This window comes from Falco rusticolus, chromosome 9 (genome assembly GCF_015220075.1).
Source record: "Falco rusticolus isolate bFalRus1 chromosome 9, bFalRus1.pri, whole genome shotgun sequence".
In the NCBI taxonomy this organism is placed as follows: Eukaryota; Metazoa; Chordata; class Aves; order Falconiformes; family Falconidae; genus Falco; species Falco rusticolus.
In genome coordinates, this window is record NC_051195.1 from 39,854,207 (window position 1) to 39,878,472 (window position 24,266).

At 50.8% G+C, this 24,266-nt stretch overlaps 1 protein-coding gene and 1 long non-coding RNA gene across 4 annotated transcripts; both read left to right on the forward strand.

The window, feature by feature from the left end:
* The first annotated feature begins 15,826 nt into the window (after positions 1-15,826).
* On the forward strand, positions 15,827-17,888 carry LOC119154072. Of its 2 annotated transcripts, none has more exons than XR_005106318.1 (3): positions 15,827-16,572; positions 16,818-16,884; positions 16,985-17,888. It is a non-coding gene; the product is annotated as an uncharacterized LOC119154072 (long non-coding RNA). The 2 variants fall into 2 exon arrangements; XR_005106317.1 differs by having other exon boundaries at positions 15,828-16,460.
* Positions 17,889-18,834: 946 nt separating this feature from the next.
* LOC119154055 (folylpolyglutamate synthase, mitochondrial-like) lies at positions 18,835-21,501 on the forward strand. Of its 2 annotated transcripts, XM_037401226.1 has the most exons (4): positions 18,837-20,151; positions 20,269-20,322; positions 20,422-20,486; positions 20,573-21,501. In XM_037401226.1, the coding sequence occupies exons 1-4, from the start codon at positions 19,675-19,677 to the stop codon at positions 20,823-20,825; spliced, it is 849 nt and encodes a 282-aa protein (XP_037257123.1). In that variant the 5' UTR covers positions 18,837-19,674; the 3' UTR covers positions 20,826-21,501. The 2 variants fall into 2 exon arrangements, with proteins under 2 accessions (XP_037257124.1, XP_037257123.1); XM_037401227.1 differs by lacking the exon at positions 20,269-20,322 and having other exon boundaries at positions 18,835-20,151.
* The last annotated feature ends 2,765 nt before the right edge of the window (positions 21,502-24,266 follow it).

Genomic DNA, 24,266 nt, shown 5'->3' on the forward strand with positions numbered 1-24,266 from the left:
AATATAGTACATACCTGTTTAAAATGTGTAGTCCAGGTGGTATGTGATGTGAGAACAGAGGTGGGCTATTATGTACGTATTTTCTCCTAGCTGAGCTTGGGTACAACCCTGCAGACAGTTTGAGAATGGCATAGTCTTTGTGTTTTGCAGGAGATTACTTTAAAAATAGGAGAAATATCATGTTTGTAATTACCTCAGGGAAGGAAAACATAAAAAAAATAAAAAAAGAGTAACCATCCTTTGACACTGAAAAGTAAAACGAAAGGAAAAAGCTGCCATAGCTGAAGGTGAGGTATACCTCAGGGCCCACTGTGGTTTGTTTCAAACAGCTGAACTGGTACCATCACCTTGGAACCTGAAAGCCTGGGTTACAACCCCGCTATTTCCCAACTGGAAGGCACAAATGTATTTGGATTCTTTGAATTCTCTGGCCAGCCATTGGGAAAAGTGTCTCAAAACAGTTTTTATAAGAAGTACACTGTTGTTCACACTAAGATCCACAGCAATCTGAGAGAAGCACTGAATCAACTAAGCTGATAAAAAGAGACAACGCTACTGTAGTCTTCCCTTGTTACTGTCGGTAGTTTTCTTGTGTGCTATTAAAGACAGTCTGCCTTGCTCCTGTTTCTGCTTATGTCAGTGCCTTCTTAACTGTATTTCCTTTACTTTTTTCTCGGCTGTCATCCTAACCATTTAATACCTTGTAAAATAATATTTCCAAGTTACAGTGTGGCTTGAAGGTTGTTTGTTCACAGCTAGTTTCTCAGCTGTTATCATCTGAGTTTCTTTTGGGCTTTTTCTTACCTAGATTGTTGCATTATTGGTCTGTGCCTTTGCTTGATGACCGACTTACAAACTACCATTATAATCAGATGTTCAGATAACCTATTGTGCTATACATAACCTATATCTACGGCTAGATCGCATAACCCTAGAATTATTACATATAGATCTCAGGTGTGCTCCAGGAAGAATTTCTCTGGCACATGGTAAAGGAGGACTGTAGTACTGTATTTGTATTCTTCATACCTCGGGTAGAGGGGTCCTAGAAGCTACTTTTTAAAGAATTCAGTACCATCGAGAATGGTGGGTACTGAATCAGTGTCAATGCACCTAAGTAAAATCTAACTGCAAGTTAAGGAGTGATATCATGGAGAGAGACTGAAAAATCTCAATTTTTTTCCCCCTTCGATTAATAAGCAGAACACCTGGTGACAAAATACTTTTAGAGATGAGGGTCTGGCTGAAGACAAGATTTCCAGAGGAGACAAAACAAATCAGGTGTTGCACCACTGGTAGAAAATGCTGCCAAGTTTATGAGATCTGGTTAAATATTTTGTCATAATATGAATGACATGTACAGGAAAGATTCTGTGAAGTCCACTGTAGACATGGGATCCAAATTTCTTGGTAAGCCCCATCCTTAGTCCTCACATTCCCTAACACAGGATTATGACTGGAGTTAAAGAGGCATGACTGCTGAAACTTCCAATATTAAACCCATATTCCTTCAAATATCTAGTATATGTGTGATCTTTTGAGCATTTATGTAGCTTTACAGAGGTGCAATGAAATGGAAACCCCCCACATTTTAACTCATGCTATTCATCCCTTCTGCAGTTTGTTTACTTCAGTTTATTTCATGCTCTTGGAACCGGAAACTTTTAGTATTCCGAAGTTACTGCCTGTGTTGCAGTTCACGCTAAGGGCCCCATTCTGGTCTGACTGAAACAAGCATAAAAATACGACAGTGAATTTGGGTATGTAGGTGTGTTAAGCTTTTATTTTAGTGTCTTTTCCTGATTATTGACATATGAAACTGATATTGTATGCATTCACTTTAGGATAGAATAAACCTTGTAATTAAAATATAATGAATATAAGAAATATATTCTAATGAAACTAGTAGTTGCACAACAAAAGCTGCTATGAAATCCTCTGTACAGCCCTGTACCAAGGCTAAGAACTTATATTTACTCAAAGAACGTAGGTATAGTAATTAGGTCATGTAACCATAGTCTGAAAGAAATAATTAATGAAATAACTGATGAAAGAAGGAGTCTGTTTTTCTTTCTTTAACTTTCTCTAACAAGGGGCCTGTTTATAAGTTATCTAGAGGGAGTGACTAAAAGAAATAAGCAGAAGGACCAGATGGTCAACAAGGACATAAATTAGCTCGGACCGACAAGAACACTGCAGACTTGCAAGACCATCACATACCAGGCAAAGGTGAAAAGCACACCATGAGGAAGACCTACAGCCTTCCTCCCAGAGACCACCGCCCACGTCCCAAAGACCCCTGCCCACAATTCTTGGAGGAATTTGCGCAAGCGCAAAAAGGACTGATAAGCTAATTAACATACGAAGTGAGAGTGGGCGGGGTTATGTAATGAATATGTATAGGCATTAATTGAATATTCATTGGTTTATGGTATAAATATAAGATAATTAGTTACTTTAGACATGCACGTTAGGCGGAAGGATCCCCCATGCATCCAGCGCTGCCAATAAATACTTAGTCACTAAGAAATTTTGACTACGTTCTTTAAATCAAAACACCAGCTATAACTTGAGACTAAGTATATTATTATGCACTGAATTTGAATTTTGTTTTATGGGTTCAGAATAAAATCTTACAACTGTGCAATATGTGTAGAATATTTGAAGATTACTTGACCCTTGAACCTCTGCTGATATTTATCTTGTCAGACAAAGATTTTTGTTTCCTCTCATTTTGCATAGCAAAGATTCAAGATGTGTGGTTGAAATACCATGCAGAGAGATATCACTGTCAGACTTGAGATCAGCCACTTTTTCTATTGATTACTAGATTCTGCAGCTACCCATGCAACTAGTTGAAGACCATACGGACTACCAGCTGGGTATCTAAAATAATAGTTTTTTCTTTTTTTTTTAATGAGGTGTACTTTTTTTTAAAAAAAAGATGTAAAATACCAAGTACCATCTGTACACAAACATCAGCCCATTATTAATTTACAAATAAAAGTAAAAAATAAAATTATAATGATGAGGTGTTCTCAAAAGCTGGGGAGAAAATTTTTCTTCTCACAATAAATTTATATTATGTTTCAGAGAAAACTTGAGTCTTTCACATAGGGATACAAAATAAACTCTAATTGTGTGTTCAGAATCTAGTATGATATTTCATTCCTAGGTCAGATCGCAGAAACAAGTAACGCATCCGATGTGTAACGGTATACTCTGACTGTCTGCTCTTTTGTTATTATACCATGAACCTGAATGTATTCTTCGTTCAACTTCCTTTATTATAATGTCTTTGACAGAACCATACTCAAGTGATTAGAAGTGAGGAATTAGAAGTGAGCTTGACAGTGGAAAAGAAAGACTGTATTTAATTTATAGCTATTTTATGATACTTATTATAGTTTTTAAAATATATATTTTATATTAAAGTGACTTCTAACATAGAAAATAGCATGAATCAAAAGTATAGATTTTCTAATTTTTCTTCCAAGTTTGAATTAAAATCAGGAGCTGAATCTAGAATTTTGGCTGTTATGTGTTTGGTAGGTAGGTCAGAATGAAGTCCTGGAAACAAATTTCCTTGAACTTGGGAAAATTCGGGCTGAATCCATGTCCGACCTTTGCAGGCTAATCCATCTCTTTAAGGGTTTAAAACACGAAAAATAAAATCATTAGGATTTTAGCACAGGACGTTCAACAGGAATTATTACAACTAATTTATCCCAGCAGTATCAGAGAATTCTGAAACTTGCCTGACGTTATTGTGGCTAGAATTATGGATGTTAATCACAAAATCACAATGATAAGGTACTAAAATTGTTTCAAAATCTCGTGTCAAATCTGTCATTGCAGATTAGGCAGAACACATGCCAATTTTAATGAAAATCTCTGTGTATCATAAGAGGTGAAATGACAGAAGTGGGGGGAAAAACGCAGTACCAAGAATTTTAATTTAGCTGCTTCTAGTGTTTTATGAATGTGTAAATTGTGTGATTGCCTTTGTAATACAGTGAGATGAATTAGACGCCAATTTTTGCTAACAAATTCACGTTAAAGAATTCATGTAAGTAATCAGATATGTGCAGCAGAACGTTTCTGGGTGATTATCGCTTACCTGCTGTGGTGGTACACTCTGTATGACAGCCAGCATTCATCTTTAATCCCACACAGCCACATGCTCTAGATTATGTGATCGTCAATCAAAATTTGAAATAAATCATTTAAATAACAAAACACAGCAAGCATATTGGTGCGTGAAAATGGCCATAATGTAACTGACAGCAAAACAGAATTTCTTTGGAATTTAAAATCTTCATTTCAAGGAGTCTTACAATTCTTCACTTCTGGCTCTTTGCATGAACTTTAGGCTTCTGGCCTTCCTCTTTGTTCTCTCCCTTCCTCTGCCAGTTCAGTGGTGAGGCAGACAGTGAGGAATAAGACATCATCCTGTAGTATGCTCATAAGAAGCATAAGATATACTAATATCCAGACTGGAAGGAAAAACCTGCTTTACAGTTCAGTTGTTTCCAAGACAAATTCACAAAAAGGAAGTAAAATAGGACTGGGGAAGAGCTGAAACCATACAGTGACTTCAACCTGCAGACGCTCCTGGCCCTATGGCTGGAAGCCACTTCCTACATGTGCACTCCCTCTGCTGGCCCTCTCATATTTATTTTTTTTTTAACTATGAAAAAAACGCCTATTCTCTCACATTTTAAAAGAATAAAAAAATTAAGAGAGGAAAACATTGTAAAAATAGGGAAAAAGGAGGCAGGAAAAAAGGCAACACACTAACAAATTGAATTAATTGGGTTTTCCCATGTGTTCACGTACATTCTCCCTTGCATGCAGCTGGAAACTTTTGGATAATTTGCAAAACTTAACAAAGAATCAGTCCAATGAGAACTAAAATATAAGTTGTTTTAGAGATAAGATACTGATATAAAAATAGTTGTTTGACTGAAGATGTCTATGCATCGCTTTGATATACACAAGAAACTGGCTGGACATTCCTGCTGTCATTAGAAGTGAGCTCCCCAAGACAGCAACACAAAAAATGAAGATGATGCTGATTAGATCATGGAAGTTTCCACACAAAAAAACAGCATCAAGGGATGGAGCAGGACTGAATGGATAGAAGGCAGAAAACATGTGAAGTTCCCTGTGTGAAACAGTAGGACTAATGACCCAGATTGTTAAAGAACTAAATAGTGTAATCAGTAGCTGTCTAAGCAAATTAGGATAGTTTCAAATCCAGATGATTTGAACACTATTTTATTTTTATGCTTTTGATGTACTGATTTTTTTGAGGTGGTGGTGGTGGGTTTTGGTCGATATTTTTTTTCCCCACGTTAACTTATATAGCATAGTTTACAACAGTCAATAGCATACTTCTAAAGCTCTTTAAAGTCACTTTGTGGGTTACATATCATCCTATATCTGTATGCGTAAACATTTTAAAATCTCCAAAATCCTTATTTGTTGTCTTCTATTTAATCCTAGATAAACTCTGAAAAGAGGGGGGAAAAATCTTCTTTCATTTTAACACCAGTAATTATTAATCCATCTTCCTATTATGAAAAATGTATGCCACTGAAATAATTTTCTAAAGCAAGTGGATTATTTCATGTTATATACTTCTTGCTAATACAAAACTAAGATAGTAAACATTTAGGTATATTTCTGAGGAGCAGTAGTATGCAAAACAGAGCCTGGACAACATGACAGCCAACAGGGGTGCTGGCTGGGCTGCAGGAACGGTCCCTGCCATGGCCCAGGAGAGGAGAAACAGCCGGGGGTCTGTCCTTGGGAGGCCAGAGGGAGAGGAGGTGTCAGGGACGCCTAGCAGCTGTGCCCGGTGCATGGCTACCAAGGGCAGGGACACCCCCCGAGGGCCTCCTGGGAACAGGGGCTGCCTCAGTACTGGCACCAAGCCCTTCCTCCCAAGGGTGCTGGGCAGGGTATTGGGTGGCGCCTGGGGGGCTGTGTAACCCCATGTCACCCCGATGTCACAGTGCTGTCACCCGGCAACGCAGCAGTCACAGTGCCCCAGAGGACTATAAAAGGGGCATCGTCCTGTGTCTCCCGGCCAGAGCTGACCTGGCACCGGCCTGAAGGCACCTGAGAGGAAGGCCTGGAGGGGCTGGTGGGATTCCCTGAGGGCTGAGGGAGGAAGGCTGGGGGACACTGGATGAAGCTGCTGGAGCTTATCCACTGCAAGTACAGATTCTGGCAGGGCCACGTACAAAGTTCATCTGATGGATGGAAATCTTGCTTCAACCTTCAGGGAGCAGACACAAGCTCCTCAGGAGAAGAAGAACCACCAGCACCTGGAGGTGCCCAAGGCTATCAGGCTTTTTCAGCTGGACAGCCATGGCAACACCAAGGGAATGCCTTCTTAAGGAGCACTGCAGAGCTCACCATCCTCACCCCTGTGGAGCCAGGGGCAACAGCCGTAAGACATGGAATGCAGAGATATTGCCAGGGATCCCAGAGCTTTGGAGCACCCACTGGTGCCCTGCCAGGCACGGGAAGGATTCTTGCCCCCCTGGTCGATCAGGCCAGGGGTGTTTGGTCACTCTTGGAAGCCCCTGAGATGGCTCCGGGCTGAGGGAGAAGAGGGCTTGGGCATCTCCCGGGAGGCGTGTCCAGCCCGTGGGACGAGGAGGCCGGTCCCGCTCACGTGCTCAGGGAACAGCCGATCGCCAGCGCTGCCTGGGGTCAGGAAGGAATTTTCCCCCGGGGCACATTGGCACGGGCCCCCGGGGGGGTTTTGCCTTCCTCTGCAGCACTGAGTTCGACCACTTGTCAGGGCTCCTGCGGTCCCTCGGGCCAGGTCACCGCCTGCTGCTGGTGCCCCACGAAGGTGGCCTCTCATGCCCTGCAGCTGGGGGGAGGAAGGCTTTTTTTCCCCCGCGGTGGGCGAGCAAGTGTCCCTGCCCGGGGGTTTTTGCCTGCCTCTGCAGCACCCAGCAGGGCCCCTGGCCAGGGCTCCTTTGGGCCATTCTGGCCAGGTGCCTGCTGCTGGTGCCCCACGAAGGTGGCCTCGTGCCCCGCATCCAGGGGGAGGAAGCTTTCGAGGATCCCAGGGGGCCCCCAGCGTGGCCCCCGCGGGTTGCTGCTTTTCCTCGGTAGCACTGAGCACAGCCCCTGGCCAGGGCTCCTCAGGGCCCTTTCGGCCAGGTTCTTGCCCACTGCCCTCGCACCCCCGAGGCACCCCCGTGCCCTGGCGCTCTGGCTCTCTTGCCCATCGCAAGCCTTAGCAGGAGCGAGCTGCGCAAAGCAATCTCATTGTTTTATCAGCCTGTGATGAACACTGGGAACAGAAGGCTCTCCTTGTCGTGATGTTTATGGTTGGCCATTTTGGAGACAATGCCACTAGGCCACAGACGTCTGCCCTGAGGGAGTACTGCTGTTCTCAGGATATTGAAGTTTAGCTTGTTTCTCCAAGGAAAACAGCTCAGGCATTTCTAAAAATGAGTACAAAGGGGATAAAAAGTCCATGGGGAAATGAGCAGGTATTGCTCACCTCACAAGGGTTTGCAGCCATTCCATTGAGGAGCATGTCCTGCTCCAGACCGAGGGCTTGGTCTCAGCCTCCCCAGGGTCAGAGATGTGGGGGTTTGCCATCCTGTGGAAACCCAGTGAAACTGGGTGAACACAGAACCCCTTCACAAACCACCCGCAACACCTGCTCTTTGCAAATTTGCCTGGATGGTCAAATGATCTGGAAACAACCCACAGCTCTACCCCGCATCAGGAGGGACATGACTCCTGCCCACAAGGTGACAGAGGCAATGCCCAGGCTGGGACATGACTGCCCATTCAATCCCTTCTGCTAGGACAGGGCTGGGAAGAAATGTCAGCAGAGATTTCCTCAGCACATGCTGGTAGGGAAAGGAGGTAGGAAGAAAATTACAAGAGAAGAGAAAAGAATATTTAAGCTGGAAGGGACGTACAACAATCATTGAGTCCAGCTGCCTGACTGCTTCCCAGCGCTGACCAAACATTGAAGCACAGTTATTAAGGGCATTGTCCAAATGTCTCTTAAGCAGTGACAGGTGGGGCATTGACCACCTCACCAGGAAGCCTGTCCCAGGGTCTGACCACTCTGAAGAGCAAGGACAAAGATGATCAAGAAACAAAACAAGTTTTGGATTTTTTTCCAAGACGATGACCTCACCACAAGGAGGTTAGGAGCAAATGTCCCTTGGTGCATTGGTAAGGAGTGGTGAGGAAATACTGCAACAGGGGGCTGCGCCACTACTATGTCACAGTGACAAAAGCAGTCACAGTGCCCCAGAGGACTATAAAAGGGGCATCGTCCTGTGTCCCCCAACCAGAGCTGGCCTGGCACCAGCCTGAAGGCACCTGAGAGGAAGGCCTGGAGGGGCTGGTGGGATTCCCTGAGGGCTGAGGGAGGAAAGCTGGGGGACACCGGATGAAGCTGCCGGAGCTTATCCACTGCAAGGACATATTCTGGCAGGGCCACGTACAAAGTTCATCTGATGGATGGAAATCTTGCTTCAACCTTCAGGGAGCAGACACAAGCTCCTCAGGAGATGAGAAGAACCACCAGCACCTGGAGGTGCCCAAGGCTATCAGGCTTTTTCAGCTGGACAGCCATGGCAACACCGAGGGAATGCCTTCTTCAAGAGCGCTGCAGAGCGCCTTGGAACAGTTTGTCTGCAGCCGAGTACAAAAGTCAGCAGTTCACCATCTCAGCCCAGGAAACCCAACTTTTGTGGTGCCTTTCAGCTGGCTACCAGGGCACTGTGAGAACTACCAAAAGAATTCCTTCCTGGCACCTTCCCCGGTGGAGTTGTGCATGGGGTGTGGAGAACTCAGCGGTTCCCCATCTCAGCCCAGAAACAAGTTAGTCCAACTTTAGTGCTGCCTTTCAGCTGGCTACCTGCAGGAGCGGGCTGGAAACTAGGACCATGCATGGCAATCAGTTGGCTGAGGGGAATGTACTCGAGCTTGTCTAGACAGCAATTAACATGATGAGGCATGTTTACAGAGCACAGGGGAGTGGGGGACGGATGGCGCCAAGGAAAGGTAACACCTTGCGGTTAATTGCTGGCAGTTAACCACCAATCAGGGATTGCATAGTATGTAAGGCTTAGCTTCAAGGACCAATCTGTTTAAAACGCGCAGCTTCTGAAAGTGTATAAAACCGCGTGCTTCTGTACAATAAATTGACATTTGCTTGCATCAAGCTGCGTCCCGTCTCTTCATTCGCCGCAAATTGGTGACCCCGACGTGATGCGTTTAAGGATCTAATGTGAAGGGCTCTCGAATCGCCTATCTGAGCGACATGCAGCGAATCCCACAGAACTTTGAATGATCTGCTGAAAGGAAGCAGGAGCTGGCCAGAAATCCCTCCGGAGTTGAGAGGTGAGCTGTGGGAAATCCATAATGGGGAATCATGCTTCGTCCCCAGAAAGAGACGTATATGGACTCATAAAGGGTCTTCTAGTCAGATCAGAGAGTCCGTGCCTCAGTCTCCTCAAATGGTGACCCCTCTGGTGGTGTTCCGAAGCCTTGGAAGAATAAGGACGGAACTGGTCGATAAAAAAGACAGCTCATGGAAGAGGGCTGCGTTCCGGAGGAGACGTCTTGGCTGAACGATCGTCTTGCTGTCTGGACCAGGCGGACAACCTAAACCCCGAGGATAACACCTGTATTCATCGAGACAGGTGAGCAGCCAAGAAACTTTAGAGACTTTGAAAGAATGAAAGTGTGTACAGACAGCAGCCAATTGTATGATGCTGCGGCAGAGGGGAGCTCCGTGTCAGGAATGCGTTTAGCATCTTGGTGGCAAATTCTGACTACTCTTTGCCAAGTGTGGACTAATTCTACTATCAGTGCTAAACCAGAGGAAGCTGTAAATTCCACCGACAGTGCGACTCTTCTCAAGACACGGTCAGTGATGGCGATTCCCTCCACACCTCCTCTGCCCCCAAAGCTTCTGTCACTGATTGCAGCGACCCTCACAACACAGGACCAAGCACGGGAACAGGACAACTCGGACAATGATTTTATTGACACTGATAAACCTTTTGATCCAGGTCCTATAGATCTGGAAAAGGAGCTAGACCTTTCCCCCACCCCCTTGTCTCTCCTGATGCATTGATTGTATTTTTGGGGAGGGTGAAAGGGAGTCTGAGGCATTGGTGACAGGAATGCAAGTGGGAAACACTTCAGTGATGGGTTTTGGGAGTCGCTAGGGCATGTTCAGCATTTTGTCAGCCAAATCAACCTGCAGAGTGGCAGCCTGTGCAATACGAGGCTGTTAAAGAGTTAAGCAAAGCAGTGCGGGAAGGGAGGATTCATAATACATTTGCTGTGTCCCTTCTTGAAGTGATGGCAGAGCCTTATACGCTCACACTGCATGATTGGAAGTTATTGCTTTGTATGGTACTAACTGATACAGTATATGATGTGGTTATTTGATTTTTGTGATCTATGTATAGTGGCCTTGATTGAAAACCTTAATCGGGGAATTGCTGTTAACTATGAGCAGTTGGCTGGAGAAAATAATTGTGCCGATTCTGTGACTCAGGCAAGGTATCCCAGGGACAACTGTTTGCAAATGCATGAGATGGCTATTAAGGCAGTCAGGATGCGGGAGTCTTGCCACAGTGTTGCGGGGTCCTAGAGAGTCACTAACTGTAATACTAACTTTATTGATTGGCTTCAGAATATTTTGTAGCAAGTCGAACATCAGGAAGCTCAAGAGTTGCTTTTAAAACAACTAGCTGTGATAATGTCAATGAAAATTGTAAATGGGCAACTTTCACAATCGCAACCCCAACATGTGTCAAATGATTGTAACGCAGAACTCACAGCAGACTGTAATTCTCAGGCTGAGTTCTGGAATGCAGCATAACAGATTTTTGCTTCTCTAATCTCTTCTGTAAGAATAGTACACGCTTTTAACTTGCTTAGTAAATTAGGCTGCTGGCTTGCTAAACAAAGTAATACCACAAATACTATTTTTTTTTCTGGCTTATTAACAGATGTTGATTCTGTCCATCATATGTTGCTACAGAACCGAGTTGCTATTGATTTTTATTATTAGCACAGGGACACAAGTGTGAAGACTTTGATAGGATGTGTTACGTGAATCTGAGTGACCACTGTGAATTAAATTACAAAAGTATACAAAACTCAAAAGCCTTAAAACAAAGATCTGCAACAGAGCCAGGGGCGGGATGCCTTTGGTCTCTTCTCACGGCTGGGAAACTTTGGGCCATGACTCAAAAGTATTACAGGTTTTATTATAATTATCTTTAACCACCTTATTGATGTTTGCCTTATGTCTCCCATACCTTTTTTTTTTTCCTGTATTCAGTGTTTAGTTGATTGTAACATATATCAGGTCATGGTCACCCAGCTACACACACCCTTTGCCTTGTCGCAATTAACAAGCAAAAAAGAGGAGGATAGAGAATGTCTGAAGAGAGATGTAGGAGAGGAAGCTGGAGAATATTTGACCTAACAAGAGATGAGAGAACAGCTGGGTATTGTGAAGGAGACTAGGAAAGATAAACATGGTTATCTAGTGTTTAATAGGTGTCTGCATGCTTGTAGTGATATATAGCTATGTAACTGCATGAATGATTTCTGCCCTGAGCCTGGTGGAGCATACAGCTGCGGTTTGTGTCCGGTCTCAGATGTAAATAGGGGCTTCTCTTTTATGGTAAAAGTGTTTCTCTTTGCATAAAAAAGAGAGGGAATGAAGGGAATGACCCCAGAGGTATGTTCAGAGAAGACATGCGATGTTTCGAACTTTTTGATTGAACCAGTTCTTGTTTGCTGTGCCCTTCCACCTATGTATAATGTTAATCCAAAAGAAGATGATATTGTTTACACTTTGAATGTCGATAATTGTCTTTCTGTAGATACTAATGTAGTAGGAGGCTATGATGGGAACGTGTCGCAGCGGTTCTTCTCTTATCCGGAGTGACAGCAGGGAAAGCATTAAAGAGTTAAATCACCTTGTTTGGTAGGCAGTTCAGAATGTGAGTCAAAATTGCCACTGCTTTTTGTTGTTGGTTCAGGGACATGGCTGTGAGGATTTTGATGGTATGTGCTGCATGGATTTTAGGCGCCCCGTTGCAGCAACATGTTAACAAAATCTGAGAAAATGTCAGCCTTTTTGGCATCCATTCACTCAATCGGCAGTATTGTTTGTTTGCTATTACCTTGGTTGCTGTCATGTTTGCAAGGGCCCTGCAGAACATGGCAAACCTGGTACTAGCTGTTCAAAAACAAAAAGGGGAAATTGTAAAACTGTATGGAACAAAGACAGTGGGTTATTTTGACATTGATAATATGTCATAGTTGGTTTTTTATTTGTTCTATTACCTATGCCTTGTTTTTGCTCAGTTTCAGGGGTTCTTTTGTGCAACAGGAAGGGGGAGATGCAGGAGCGGGCTGGAAACTAGGACCATGCGTGGCAATCAGTTAGCTGAGGGGAATGTGCTCGAGCTTGTCTAGACAGCAATTAACATGATGAGGCATGTTTACAGAGCACAGGGGAGTGGGGGACGGATGGCGCCAAGGAAAGGTAACACCTTGCGGTTAATTGCTGGCAGTTAACCACCAATCAGGGATTGCCTAGTATGCAAGGCTTAGCTTCAAGGACCAATCTGTTTAAAACGCGCAGCTTTTGAAAGTGTATAAAACCGCGTGCTTCTGTACAATAAATCAACATTTGCTTGCATCAAGCTGCGTCCCGTCTCTTCATTCGCCACATGATGGGACAGTATTTTTTTTTTCCAAGTCTTCACTGTATGCTTTCAGGTTCTTTGAACAGCAGCAATAACAGTTGAGCAGTTATTTAAAGTAAAACTTTGCCCTACACAATTTCCACTTCCATGCTTTAGAATGGAGGCACAGCGGAACGCTCGCCCAAGGGCAAGATTTCAAGAGCTTTTAAGTAGGTTTTATCTTTTCACGTTAGGATAGATAATGTTCCTTAACAGCTTATATATAGAATTTACAAGTTAAACACAATTTCTCATGCTCATTTATTTGATTAGAAGTTCCTGAAAAATATTTTCATAACACTTCCATAGCTTATTGCACGTTCTTCTAAATAATCATAAACCTGTATGTTGACCTCTGGATGAAATGCACTGATAACAAGTTTAACATTTTGTGAACCCGACTGAAATGTACAAACGTACACATAAAATAAGGCCAAAATTGGTAATTAAGTAGTGAGAAAGAAAACAAAAGAAAAAGGGATGACAACTGTAGGACAAGGCCTCAATGACAAGAGTCCAAGTACTGATAGCCTGATGAATAGAGACTTGTTAGAACTTGCAGGGCACAAGCCCTGGGAACAAAGGAACAAGCTAACTGCAGACCCCTGAGCCGTTACAGTTGAGGAGGCAACCAGACGGACAGAGAAACAAGTAGCCAGATAAGGGAACGGATGGCGCCGATATGTAACTTTGTTAATCAAGAAAGCCGCGTAGAAAGAAACTCCTTAACTTTGGAATAGAAACTGTTGCTATGTCAAGGTAAACTAATAAGTTCCTATTGTTCTAACGGTGTGCCTTAAATATCAACCAATCAGTGTTTTTTACGCTTAAGATTTAACCAATCAGTGTGTAATATGTAGAAGGTAGAAACGTATATAATTGTAAGAAAATCACTAATAAAGGGACAACTTGCTTGCATCAAGCTGCGTCCCGTCTCTTCATTCGCCGCAGACAACTCCGTAACATGGTAAAGCAACCTTTTACAAAATAAAAACCAACAAAGAAACAAAACCAAAAACCACAAACAGGGGTGAATTGTAGAGAACAGAGACAGTGGGTTGTTTCGACATCGATAATGTGCAGCTGAGAACCTGCAGCAAAGAGTCACATAACTTTGAGGGAGCACGAGAAGAAACCAGCATGAGACAGAAAGAAAGGAGGGATGTGATCTCACCTGTAGAAGGCAAGTGAACAGCAGAGAGTGGCCTGTCGCAGCACTCTCCAAAGGAGCCAGCTGCAGCCAGGTCTTTTACCATCACACTCTCCATGGCAGTCCCTCTGCTGCCTTCTAGTCTCGCCTCATCCAGGGCACGCTCACCCTCTCTGCTTCTTCCTCGGCTGCCCAACCGCTTCACAGAACCAGCCACAGCTGCACCTTGTCTACACCAGCCAACCCACCGCCCCTGAAGCCAGCCCACAGCTGTACATTGTCAGTGCTGATTAACCCAGCTTCGTTCCTCTGCAGTAGCCTACAGTGCACAGCGCTAAGGAATGTGTTGTACGAACCTTCCGGGCTGTTCCGCATCGATTCACAGTCAGTTGCAAAAATTGAAGGACATGTCACAGGGCTTACGGCAGGAACTTTTGGGAGATTGGTTGCGGAATCTTTTCAAGTCTCGGGGAACCACCAGACGGTTGCAGGAGTTTACAACACGCGGAGCAATATTGTTATTGGTAATTGTAGCCATGTTGACCATTATTCCCTGTATGCTGAACTGTATAATGATTCAAAAGTAGTTTAACCTCTAATGTTGTTTCTGTTCAAAATAAAGACGGGGGAATTGCAGAGAGCTTTATGGCCAGTGCTGGAGGCCACGATGCCTGTGAAGGGCCTTGAAGGCTAAAGAAGAGAGAAAGTACGATAAGGTTGGCTGAACGCCTGGAAGAAAGACGGGGTATGAAGCAAGGCCAGAGCGGATGCGCGATGCCACATCTCGGCGGCTGGCTGAGAACATGAAACCCACAGAGATAAGAAAGAAGAGAGAAAAAAAAAGGCAAGAAGTTCAGTGCATTTGCAGCTTAGTAATTAACCAATTATATGTAGCCAAGACGTGTGTGAACAGTATTGATTAACCAATGATAATTTAGTATGGGGCACGTGAACAGCAAACGAGGATATTATAAGCGTGGGTTCTGGACTAATAAAAGGTCTTCTGGTTGAACTCGGGAGTCCACGTCATCGTCTCCTCAGGCCATATGCTCCTCCGCCTCCTCGTCTGCCATTGCACGGACCTGCAAGGCCACACCATGAAAGTTAAAACAACGTTCATGGTGCATTCACTCCTGCCTGTGTTTGTCTAGAGCAGCTGTGACGCTGCCCCTGGTGTTACCTGCTCAGAGAACTGCTGCACCTACTGCTGCCACATTCTCTGCACCTCCTTCAGTTTCTCTCCATACTGATCTCTTTCTGCCTGGAGCTGGTGAACTGACCCTGAGAGCTGTTCAAAACAAAATAAAACACAAAGAAAATCATACTGGCTAAATAAATTTGGCAGTGACTGCTTCAGGGATAAGGCCTGAAGAAACCAGTGTTAACGCAAAGCTCAGGCTGCATTCTTCTGCCACACAAGTTTCTTTACAGACATGAAGATCTGGATGTCATTCCATACAAGCCCTGAGCAACCCGGGTTTCCAGGCCTGCCTTCTCCTCCAGTGCCACCTGCAACTGCTGCTTTGCATCCAGACTCCCTGCCTGATTTGACAACTGCCAAGAAAAATCAAAAAGTCATGGCAAAATGTTAACACGCCACTTCTGCATAGCCTTTCCCCTGATAGTAACCTGCCACATGATCCATGTTGCAACCTTAAAGTGCTCCAACTCACGGTGATGTTCAATGGGGAAAAAAAAAAAAAAAAAAAGGAGGGGGGAAGGTGATTAAAATCAAAAAGCTTAGATTTTAGCCCTGTAAAACAGGCTGAGCTAGACAGCTCCTCCCTACCAATTTTGTATTTACTATTTGTTTGATTAAAACCTATTTTCTTAATCCAACCAAGGTCTGCCAGTTTGGAGGTTATAAAATAGCATTGTTCTCTCTGCAGACCTCACCCTAATTTGCCTGAGGGTGTTTGCATCAAAAATGGCTTGTCCTCTCTGTAACTATTTCCTCCCAACCCTGCTTTCCTGCCCCTTCCCAGGCTTGGCCAAATGTGGGTAAATACGAGCTGTACCAGAAGCTGGATCTTCCCAAGGGTCAGAAGCGCAAGGTGAAGGATTGCCTGAAAGCCTACGTCGGAGACCCCTACGCACTCGACCTCATCGACAAGCTGCTGGTGCTGGATCCCGCCCAGCGGATCGACAGCGATGATGCGCTGAACCACGACTTCTTCTGGTCCGACCCCATGCCCTCGGACCTCAAAAACATGCTGTCCACCCACAACCAGTCCATGTTTGAGTACCTGGCCCCACCGTGCAGGAGGGGTGGGCGCATGCCCTAGCAGCCATTCCAAGGCAGGAACCCGGCCGCCACCAACCAGACTGAATTCGACAGAGTGTTTTGAGTGGGGGCTTCCCCAGCGGGGTCCCAGCTGGGCTACTGCGCAGGCTGCGTTCAGCGGGGATGTCCTGGCAAGGTCTTTCTGTCTGGGAAAGGACTTTCTTCAAGGCGAAGCGCCTGCTGGCTTTAACTCGGCTCTGACATCTCGTGCGGCAGCTCAGCCACCACGGAGCTGCTACAGAAGGTGACACCTGCAAGCCTGCAGATGTTTCCCTACAGCTTTGTTACAGAGCTCCCACACCTGCCGGGCGCCGGTTCAGCACGTGGCCTGAACCGGCCACGTTCAGTGGCTGCAGGTGGGGGGAGCCGTGAGGAGGAGCTGATGCTGTGCAGTCTGTCCACCCTGCTGTCCCTGGGTGTATCCCACCTCTGTGCCCCCCACGAGGGTCTTGCAGCTCTGGGTGCGGGGGGGGACATCAGGTGACCCCCTGCCTGGACCAACCCCCCGTGACCCTGCCAGTGTGGGACTGGTCCTGGTGGCAATCCCGTGGGTGGGTCCTGAGGGCTCCCCCAGTGCTGACCCCCCCTCCTCTCCCCACAGCCCTGCCGCTTTGACTACGCTGTCTTCTGCCCCAACTTCACGGAGGTGCCCGTGGCCAGCAATGCAGGTGAGTGCTGGGGAGCCGGGGTCTCCCCCGGCCCCGCCCCTCATCCCCAACCCCTCCCTGGCTCCCCCTAATCCCTGGCCCCCATCCCCATCTCTCCCAGACCAGCAAAACTTCAACGTGACACTGGAGAGCTCGCTGACCCGCTGCCTGGAGAACCAGCAGACGTGGACCCGGCTGCTGGAGGAAAAGGAGGGGCAGGACCCCTGGCTCCCAGCCCCCCTGCAGCCAGCCCCTGCCCGAGGACCCCTGCTCCTGGTCCCCCCAGCCCCGAGACCCCTCAGTTCCCCAGCCCTCGTGTTCCCCTGCCTGGCCCAGGCACTGAGGCGGGTGGCACAGGGCCGGGACCCTTGGCTGGCAGCGCCCACCGCCGTGGGGGCTCACCCCCACCCCGCCGCCAGCAGAGGGGCTGTGCTGCTGCGGGAGGCGGCCGCCATCCACGTCCTGGTCACCGGCAGCCTGCACTTGGTGGGGGGGGTCCTTCGGCTGCTGGACCCCGCACTCTCCCAGTAACGGGGGTGCGCAGGGCTTTGCACCTCTTTTTACTTGAAGCGCCGGTTCTGCCCCAGATGGTGCTCGGAGGTGGCTGGGGGGGCACGTGGGACCCCCAGACCCTTCCCGGCTCATCCCTTTTCACCCCAGTGCCTTTTGCCTGTGCCCCCCGCAGGGGGGACACTGGCCATGGGGGAGCTGCTCCCTGCCCCCAGCCCACGTTGGTGGGACTGGCTGGGGGGGCCCTGGCCTCTGGGGGGGCTGCCCCAGGCTGTGCCAGGGTCCAGGCGCCCAGGGGCGTAGAGGGAGTTTTGAGGGGGCGGTAGGTGGGAGCCTCAAGCCACAGCGAGGTGTGGACTAATTTAACATAGGGGAGATTTTTATTATTATTATTATTAATAGTTTGTAACTTGGGTGGGGAGCTGGGAGTGTGTGTGGTTTCTGCCCATCACCCCGTGGGGAGCCAGCAGCCCCACACTGCCTCACCCCCCTTAATAAACATTTTGCTGCTCCTAGTGGTGCCCGCTGCCTTCTTGGGGGGACCCAGGAGAGGTGCAGGGGGTCACCCCAAGTGCTGGGTCTTGTCCTGGGGGCACCCACTTTTGCCCACCCCCCAGCCCCGCATTTGATGGGGAGCCCTGGGAGAGGCTTTGGGGGTAGGTACTCTCTCCGCCTCCCCGGTGCACCCAGCAGCAGGGGACCCCAGGGGGGTTGCAGGGTGCCCCCCCCCCCCCCCCCCCGGCATGGGCTGCCCTTGGGGGGCCAAAGCATTCACTGAATGAGTAACGGAGGCCCCCTCCGGGCTCGGCGTGAGATTTGGGGCAAAAAAACAGCTTAATGGGGCTGGGCTGGGTCCCCACGTCTGACTTGGGGACTGGGTGGGCGGGGGGGGGGGGTCGGGCCATGCTGCTGGTGGAGCAGGGGGTGCTCTGGGTGCTGCCGATGCTGCGGGTGGTGCTGCTGCTCTCCGAGGCCGGCACCGTGCTGGAAACTGGCTGCAGTTTGGAGGTGGGAGCTGGCTCGTGTCGCGGTGCCCGAGGGAGAAACGCCGGAGGGAGAAGCACCGAGGGAAACCGAGCTCGGGGCGGCCGGCGGTGGGCAGGATGCTGCTGCCGTGTCGGAGGACAGGCACGGGCTTGAACCGCTGCTGCCAGCGCTCCGGCACTGCCGGCGGAGCAGGCTGGTGCTCGTGGCTGGCCTCGCACAGCAGCTGGTTCCCCAGAGCACTGGGGGCTGCAGCCCCGTATTGACACACTGGGGACCTGCCCCAGAGCTGACCCCTTTGCCCAGCACCTCACCCTCTGCATGCCCTACTGATTCCCTCTGCTCCTCTAGGAGTTGCTGGCAAGGGGAGGTGTAGAGCACTGTGCTGTTCTCCTGCCTTGTACCCAGCACTCTTGGGGTGCTCCTGGGACCCCCCCGAGTCCCTCAGCAGGAGCCTGAGCCCTAGGTTCCCCCCCTTCCCTGGGGGGAGATGCTCCATCCCCCGTGGTGGCTGCATTCAGCAGCCAAAGCAGGCAGCGATGCTGTCCTGGGGACCCTGCTCCAGCCTGGGGAGGGGGAATGAGGCTGCAAAGGGCTCGTGTGAGGGACTGTGCCCTCCAGGGCTTGCCCTCAGCAGCCTGGACCTGCCGCTGTTCCTCCCTTCCCAACTGCTATTGAGTCAAAAGGTAGCACGGATCAGCGGCAGGCGGGGAGCGGGACCTCGCGCCGAAGGCGCGGGGGGGGCCACGGGGAGGTTGGGGTCACCCGGGGGTGTCCCGCCGTACCGGGCGTGGGAGGGCAGCGGCGGCCCTTTCCCGAGCCAGCGGCCTGCGGGCTCCCGGGTGGGCGGGGGGGGTCCCGGGGCCGCCGCTCGCCGTGCCTTCTGCCGGGGGCGGCCGGTGCCCGAGGGTCGCCCTGCGAACCGCCGTCCGCCGCGGCAGCCCCGGGAGCGCGGCCAGCAGCCGCGCCGCGTCCCGGGCGGGGCCTCGGGCATCCCGAGCCCGTGCGGCTGCCGGGCGCCGCGGGGGCGCCGGCGGTCCCGGGGCCGGGGGCGGTGCGGAAGCCCCGGAGCTGCCCCACGCTCACCAGGGCAGGATGCGCCACCGGTGCCGGTCTGCTGCCTGGATGGGGTCCGGCTGCTCGGGGGGTCCCCGCACCGGGGCCACTGGCTTGTCCCACGCCAGGTCCCACTGCGGTAGGGCCAAGCGTGCGGGCCCGGGGGGCTCGGTGGCCCCCGGCAGCGGCCGTGCCAGATGCACCGTGCAGGTGCAGCTCCGCTGCTGCGGTTGCGGCCCCGGTTAGAGCCGGCGGGCAGGCATGCTGGCACTGGAGCGCCGCCCGCTCGCACCCATGGGTGGCCTTGTCCCGCCGGGCAGGGGTGGGTGCCGGGTGCTGGGCTGCCCTGTGCCCCCCCGCGGGGCCAAGGGGCGCCGGTGGAGGGGTGGCTCCCCTTGCCCAGAAGGAGCCCGTCCCCGCGGCGTCCCCCAAACAGGTGCTGGCACTGCCAGCGTGTCACCGCGGGGCCACGGCGGCAGCCAGCGGGCACGGCTGCGGGAGCCAAACCCTATGGGGTGGATCGGGCTGGGCTGGCCCCTGGGGCTGTGGGCCCAGCCCCGAGGCTGTGGTGATGGGCGCCATCCTGACCGCCCCCAGGGATCTTTCCAGGACACCATCCGGACCCTCAACACCCTGCAGACCAATGCCAGCGACCTGGAGCAGGTGAAGCGGGAGCGCGGCGACCCCCAGGCCCAGCTGGAAGCCATGCAGGGCTTTTTGGAGCGGACCGGGATGAAGGTGAGGAGGGGGTCCCCCCATCACCACACCCCACCCCACCCCGTCCCAGCAGTGGTGCCGCCATGCTCGGTGCTGGCTGCCTCCTGGGGGTCTTATAGGGTGGGTGACCTCTGGCAGGTCGAGGACCCGGATCGACTGAACATCATCCATGTCACGGGGACGAAGGGCAAGGTGAGGCAGATGGGCAGTGCTGGGGGGCAAGGGGGGGCCTCCAGCCTCTCTGGCTCTGTTTGCCCCAGCATGGGGGGGTTAACGCTGCTGTCTCCCCAGGGCTCAGTGTGCGCCTTCGCTGAGTGCATCCTCCGCAACTACGGGCTGAAGACGGGCTTTTACAGGTGAGTGGGGGGGGGGTCAGGAGGCTTTGGGGGGGCTGGTGGCACTGTGCCCGACTGTGCCCCCCTCTCCTGCTCTGCCCCCCCAGCTCCCCTCACCTGGTGCAGGTGCGTGAGCGGATCCGCATCAATGGGCAGCCCATCAGCAAGGAGCAGTTCAGCAAGTACCTCTGGCTCGTTTACAGCCGCCTGGAGGAGACCAAGGTGGGGCTGGCGGGGGGTGCTCCCTCCCTCGAGGACCCCCCCTGGGCCATGTGCCCCAGTGCTGGTTGGGGATGGCCAGCAGATGTTGACACCCAAAGCCCCCTGGGTGCCAGCCCTAGAGGAGGGTGCCAGCCCTGAACGTGGGTGCCAGCCCTGTGGGTGAGGGTGCCATCTCTAGAGCAGGGTGCCAGCCTTAGAGGACGGCGCCAGCCCTGCAGACAGGGGAGCACCAGGCACATCTGGGGCTCAGCCGCTGCCCTCACGGCCCCGTGGGGTGACAGCCGGACGGCATCAGTGGCAGCAGGAGCCCCCTGCCGCTGGCTGTTGCCTCGTGCTGGGGGACCTTGGGGTGCCCTGGAGGAAGGAGTGTCTTCACGCAGGACCAGGTGGCCTGGGCCTGGCAGGCTGCAGTGTCTGTGCTGTCCCCCATTCCCAGGCAGCACCTGGTGGCTGCCGTGGCCGGGATGCCAGCAGCCATCTCCGCTGCTGCTCTGGCCTTGGCCCCCCCGTGCCCCCCGCCTTGGGGACCAGTTTCAGACACCCCCACGCCAAGATGCTCGCGTTGCACCCTGACGCAGGCATCGCCGGGGGGACGGCAGCCCCCACCGGGCACGTCTGTGCCCCCCGGGACCCGTGTCCTGCCCTGGCTGTGGGGTCCCCTCGCCGCAGCCCCTGGGTGCAGGAGCCAGGGAGCAGAAAGGCTGTGGAATCCCTGGCGGGTTTCAGCACGCAGGAGACACGGTGACACGGTGACGTGCTTTAGGGCCACCAGCACCAGGGGCGGTGGGTGCCCCGGGCGGTGCGGCGGGGGGCAGGGGGCTGCTGCGGCGGGGGCGGGGCTGGCGGCGGGGCGGGGCCGGCGGGGGCGGGGCTGGCGGCGGGGCGGGGCTGGCGGGGGCGGGGCTGGCGGCGGCAAGCTCCGCCCGCCCAGGCGCCCCGAGGCAGCCGCCGCCGCCCAGTCCCAGGAGGCCTCGCGGGGCCGCGTTGTTGCGGAAGGGGCTGTGACGCGCGCGGGAGGGGCGGAACGCGGTGCTGTAGCGACGGCCGCGGCAGCCATGGCCAAGCGGTACGACATGGCGGAGTGTCCCTTCTGCGATGAGGTCTCTAAGTACGAGAAGCTCGCCAAGATCGGGCAGGGAACCTTCGGGTGAGTGCCCGGCCCTCCCCGCCGTCGGGCCGGCTGCCCGGGGCCGGCCCCCTCGGCCCCGCGGCCCGCCCGCCCCAGGCCCGGGCGCCCCCCGCTTGGGTCTCCCTTCCTCGGCCAGCGCTCCGGCCGCGGGGGCCGGCCTGGCCCCTCAGCCCTCCTTTCCCCGGCCCGGCGCCCCGCTCTGGCAGAGCAGAGTTCACTCTGGAGACGGGCGGGGCGGGGCGGGGCCCTGCACCTTCGCCCAAAACGTGCAGGTTCGGCCAAAATCCTTGTGGGGCTTCTGGGCTGGGTTGGCTCGGCCGCTGCTGAGGGCCTTTGGTGCGAACGGGATGTGGCTGGGTCGGATGGCGGGTCAGCACAGAGCGGTTGTCTTGTCTTTGTGTCTTGTTTGCTGGTGTTCCCGGTCAGGAGCACCTGGCTGCGTCCCTTCTGCCTTGCGCTGCTCAGTGGTTTCGTTCTGGTTTTACAGGGAAGTTTTCAAAGCCAAACATCGTCAGACAGGCAAGAAAGTAGTGTTACCAAAATCTCGGAATGAAGAACTTATCGACACCAATCGAGTCCTCTCACGATCAACGCACACCAGGTCTCAAAATCAGACTCCATATATAGAACTTATTCATACATATTCATTAAATATTCATGCGTAATCATAATATTTCCCACAAGTCATTAACATATTCTCCTCCTATATCCGATTCTGCGCAGTAGAGCTTAGAAAGGTCTAGAAATGGGTCTGGGGTACGATTTGGGTAGGTGGTATGTATATGAGTCAGTGGTCGCGATCTCCCCCTGCCGGAATTAGATTTTTCAGCCTGCTGGGATGTGGCATTCAAGCTCCAACAGTGGTAACTGTTCAGACGTTTGAATTGAGTTTGTTCTTGGGCTTGGTTTTTCTGAGAGTCAAGTTCTCCATCCTGTTTCCTCTATGCAGAGAGATTCCTTATTGTATGCTTTTGCTTTTAGTGCTTTTAGAGTAAACGGAGAGACACATTGCAGTGTGAACTGGTGATTTGTTCCCATCTGCCAGCAGTCCGAGTCTCCGTGTTTGACTGCTTCCTTTGTCTGGGGGAGGGGGGCAGGGTATTCTTACACCCCAAAGGGGGGTGTGTGTGTGTGGGCTGCATGCTGTCTCCAGAGGAAGGACTGAGAGTGGCCAGCTGGCAAACCGTGCAAACAAGAAGTTTCATTCTTAAGTGCTTCCTATTAGATTCCTAAAGACAATGTCTGTGTCGGGCAAGAGAAAAAGAACAACATCCTAAAGTGTATTGCCTTTTGTGCCAGGACGGTGAAGGAACAGTTGATCTTTTCCAAACCTGAAGCTCAGAAAGCAGTTGAGCACATTCCCAAATGTTAGTAGTTACCTTTCTAAGTTTGTTTTCAGCCTAAGCTGCTCTCTGTGCTCCAGGTATTACTGCTGTATTCCTCAGATTTATGGAGGACAGAGAATCTGATTACAATTGCAGATACTCAAATGTAAGCCTGACTACAGCATTATCGCTGTCATCGATGTATTCGTCCAGTCCAGTTCTGTATCAGCTGCATCAGCATGGTTTGAATGGTCATGTTTTCAAGGCTTCTTCAAGACAGACCTCTCCTCCACCATTAGTAGATATTATTGACTTGTGGTTTTGCCATGTCTTTCTAATGTTAGTTCTCAATACATAAAGTGTACTGGCGAGTTACAGCGTGTCTCAAACAAACAGTACCGCAGCATCCTAGTACCCATGAAGCATCTGCAAGCAAAACCCCCTGAATTTATGTGGCTCTCCTGTAAGCTTTGGGCATATTACTGCAGTAGGTGTTGCAGTGCTTTCAGGCGCTGCCAAGGCTTTCTGGATGCCACAGCACTGTGCTTCTAAACATGGCCTGGTTTGGGGGGTTAATTTAGATGGGGATGCTTAGTGCTGTCTTGTCAATATCGCCTCGGTTTCTGGTTGGATGGCACCCTCTCCTGGTGTTGGAATGCTGCCCTAAAATGAGAGGCTAGGTGCCCCTAGCATCAAAGATCCAAGAAATACCTGCCCGTGGGGATCAGGGATGTATGCCGCTGCTCTCCTAAAGTTGCAAATGGATCGGGCAGGTTAGCTTTCTCTTCCTTCAGCTGGAAACATTGTGGAAACAACTGGTAGAGTCGTTAGTGTTTGGGAATGATGAACGCATGGTGTCACGGTGGAGAGGCCTTCAGAAATGCGTTAGTCACCTTGTAGTATCTTCCTCAAGGCAAGTGGATGGAGAAACCATGGTGTGGTAATCTAAAGCGTTTCCTCGCACTTCCTCATGTTCAGGAGGTACGTGGCTGTACTTGCGAGCCTGGTGGTGGTGTAGCAGTGGCAGGAAGTATGAGCCTTTCTATTTGTGCAGGACTTGCACAGCAGCCTTTGGGTTGCCTCTGCTCGTGGGACGCTTTGGATGATGTATGAATTGTTTGTTAA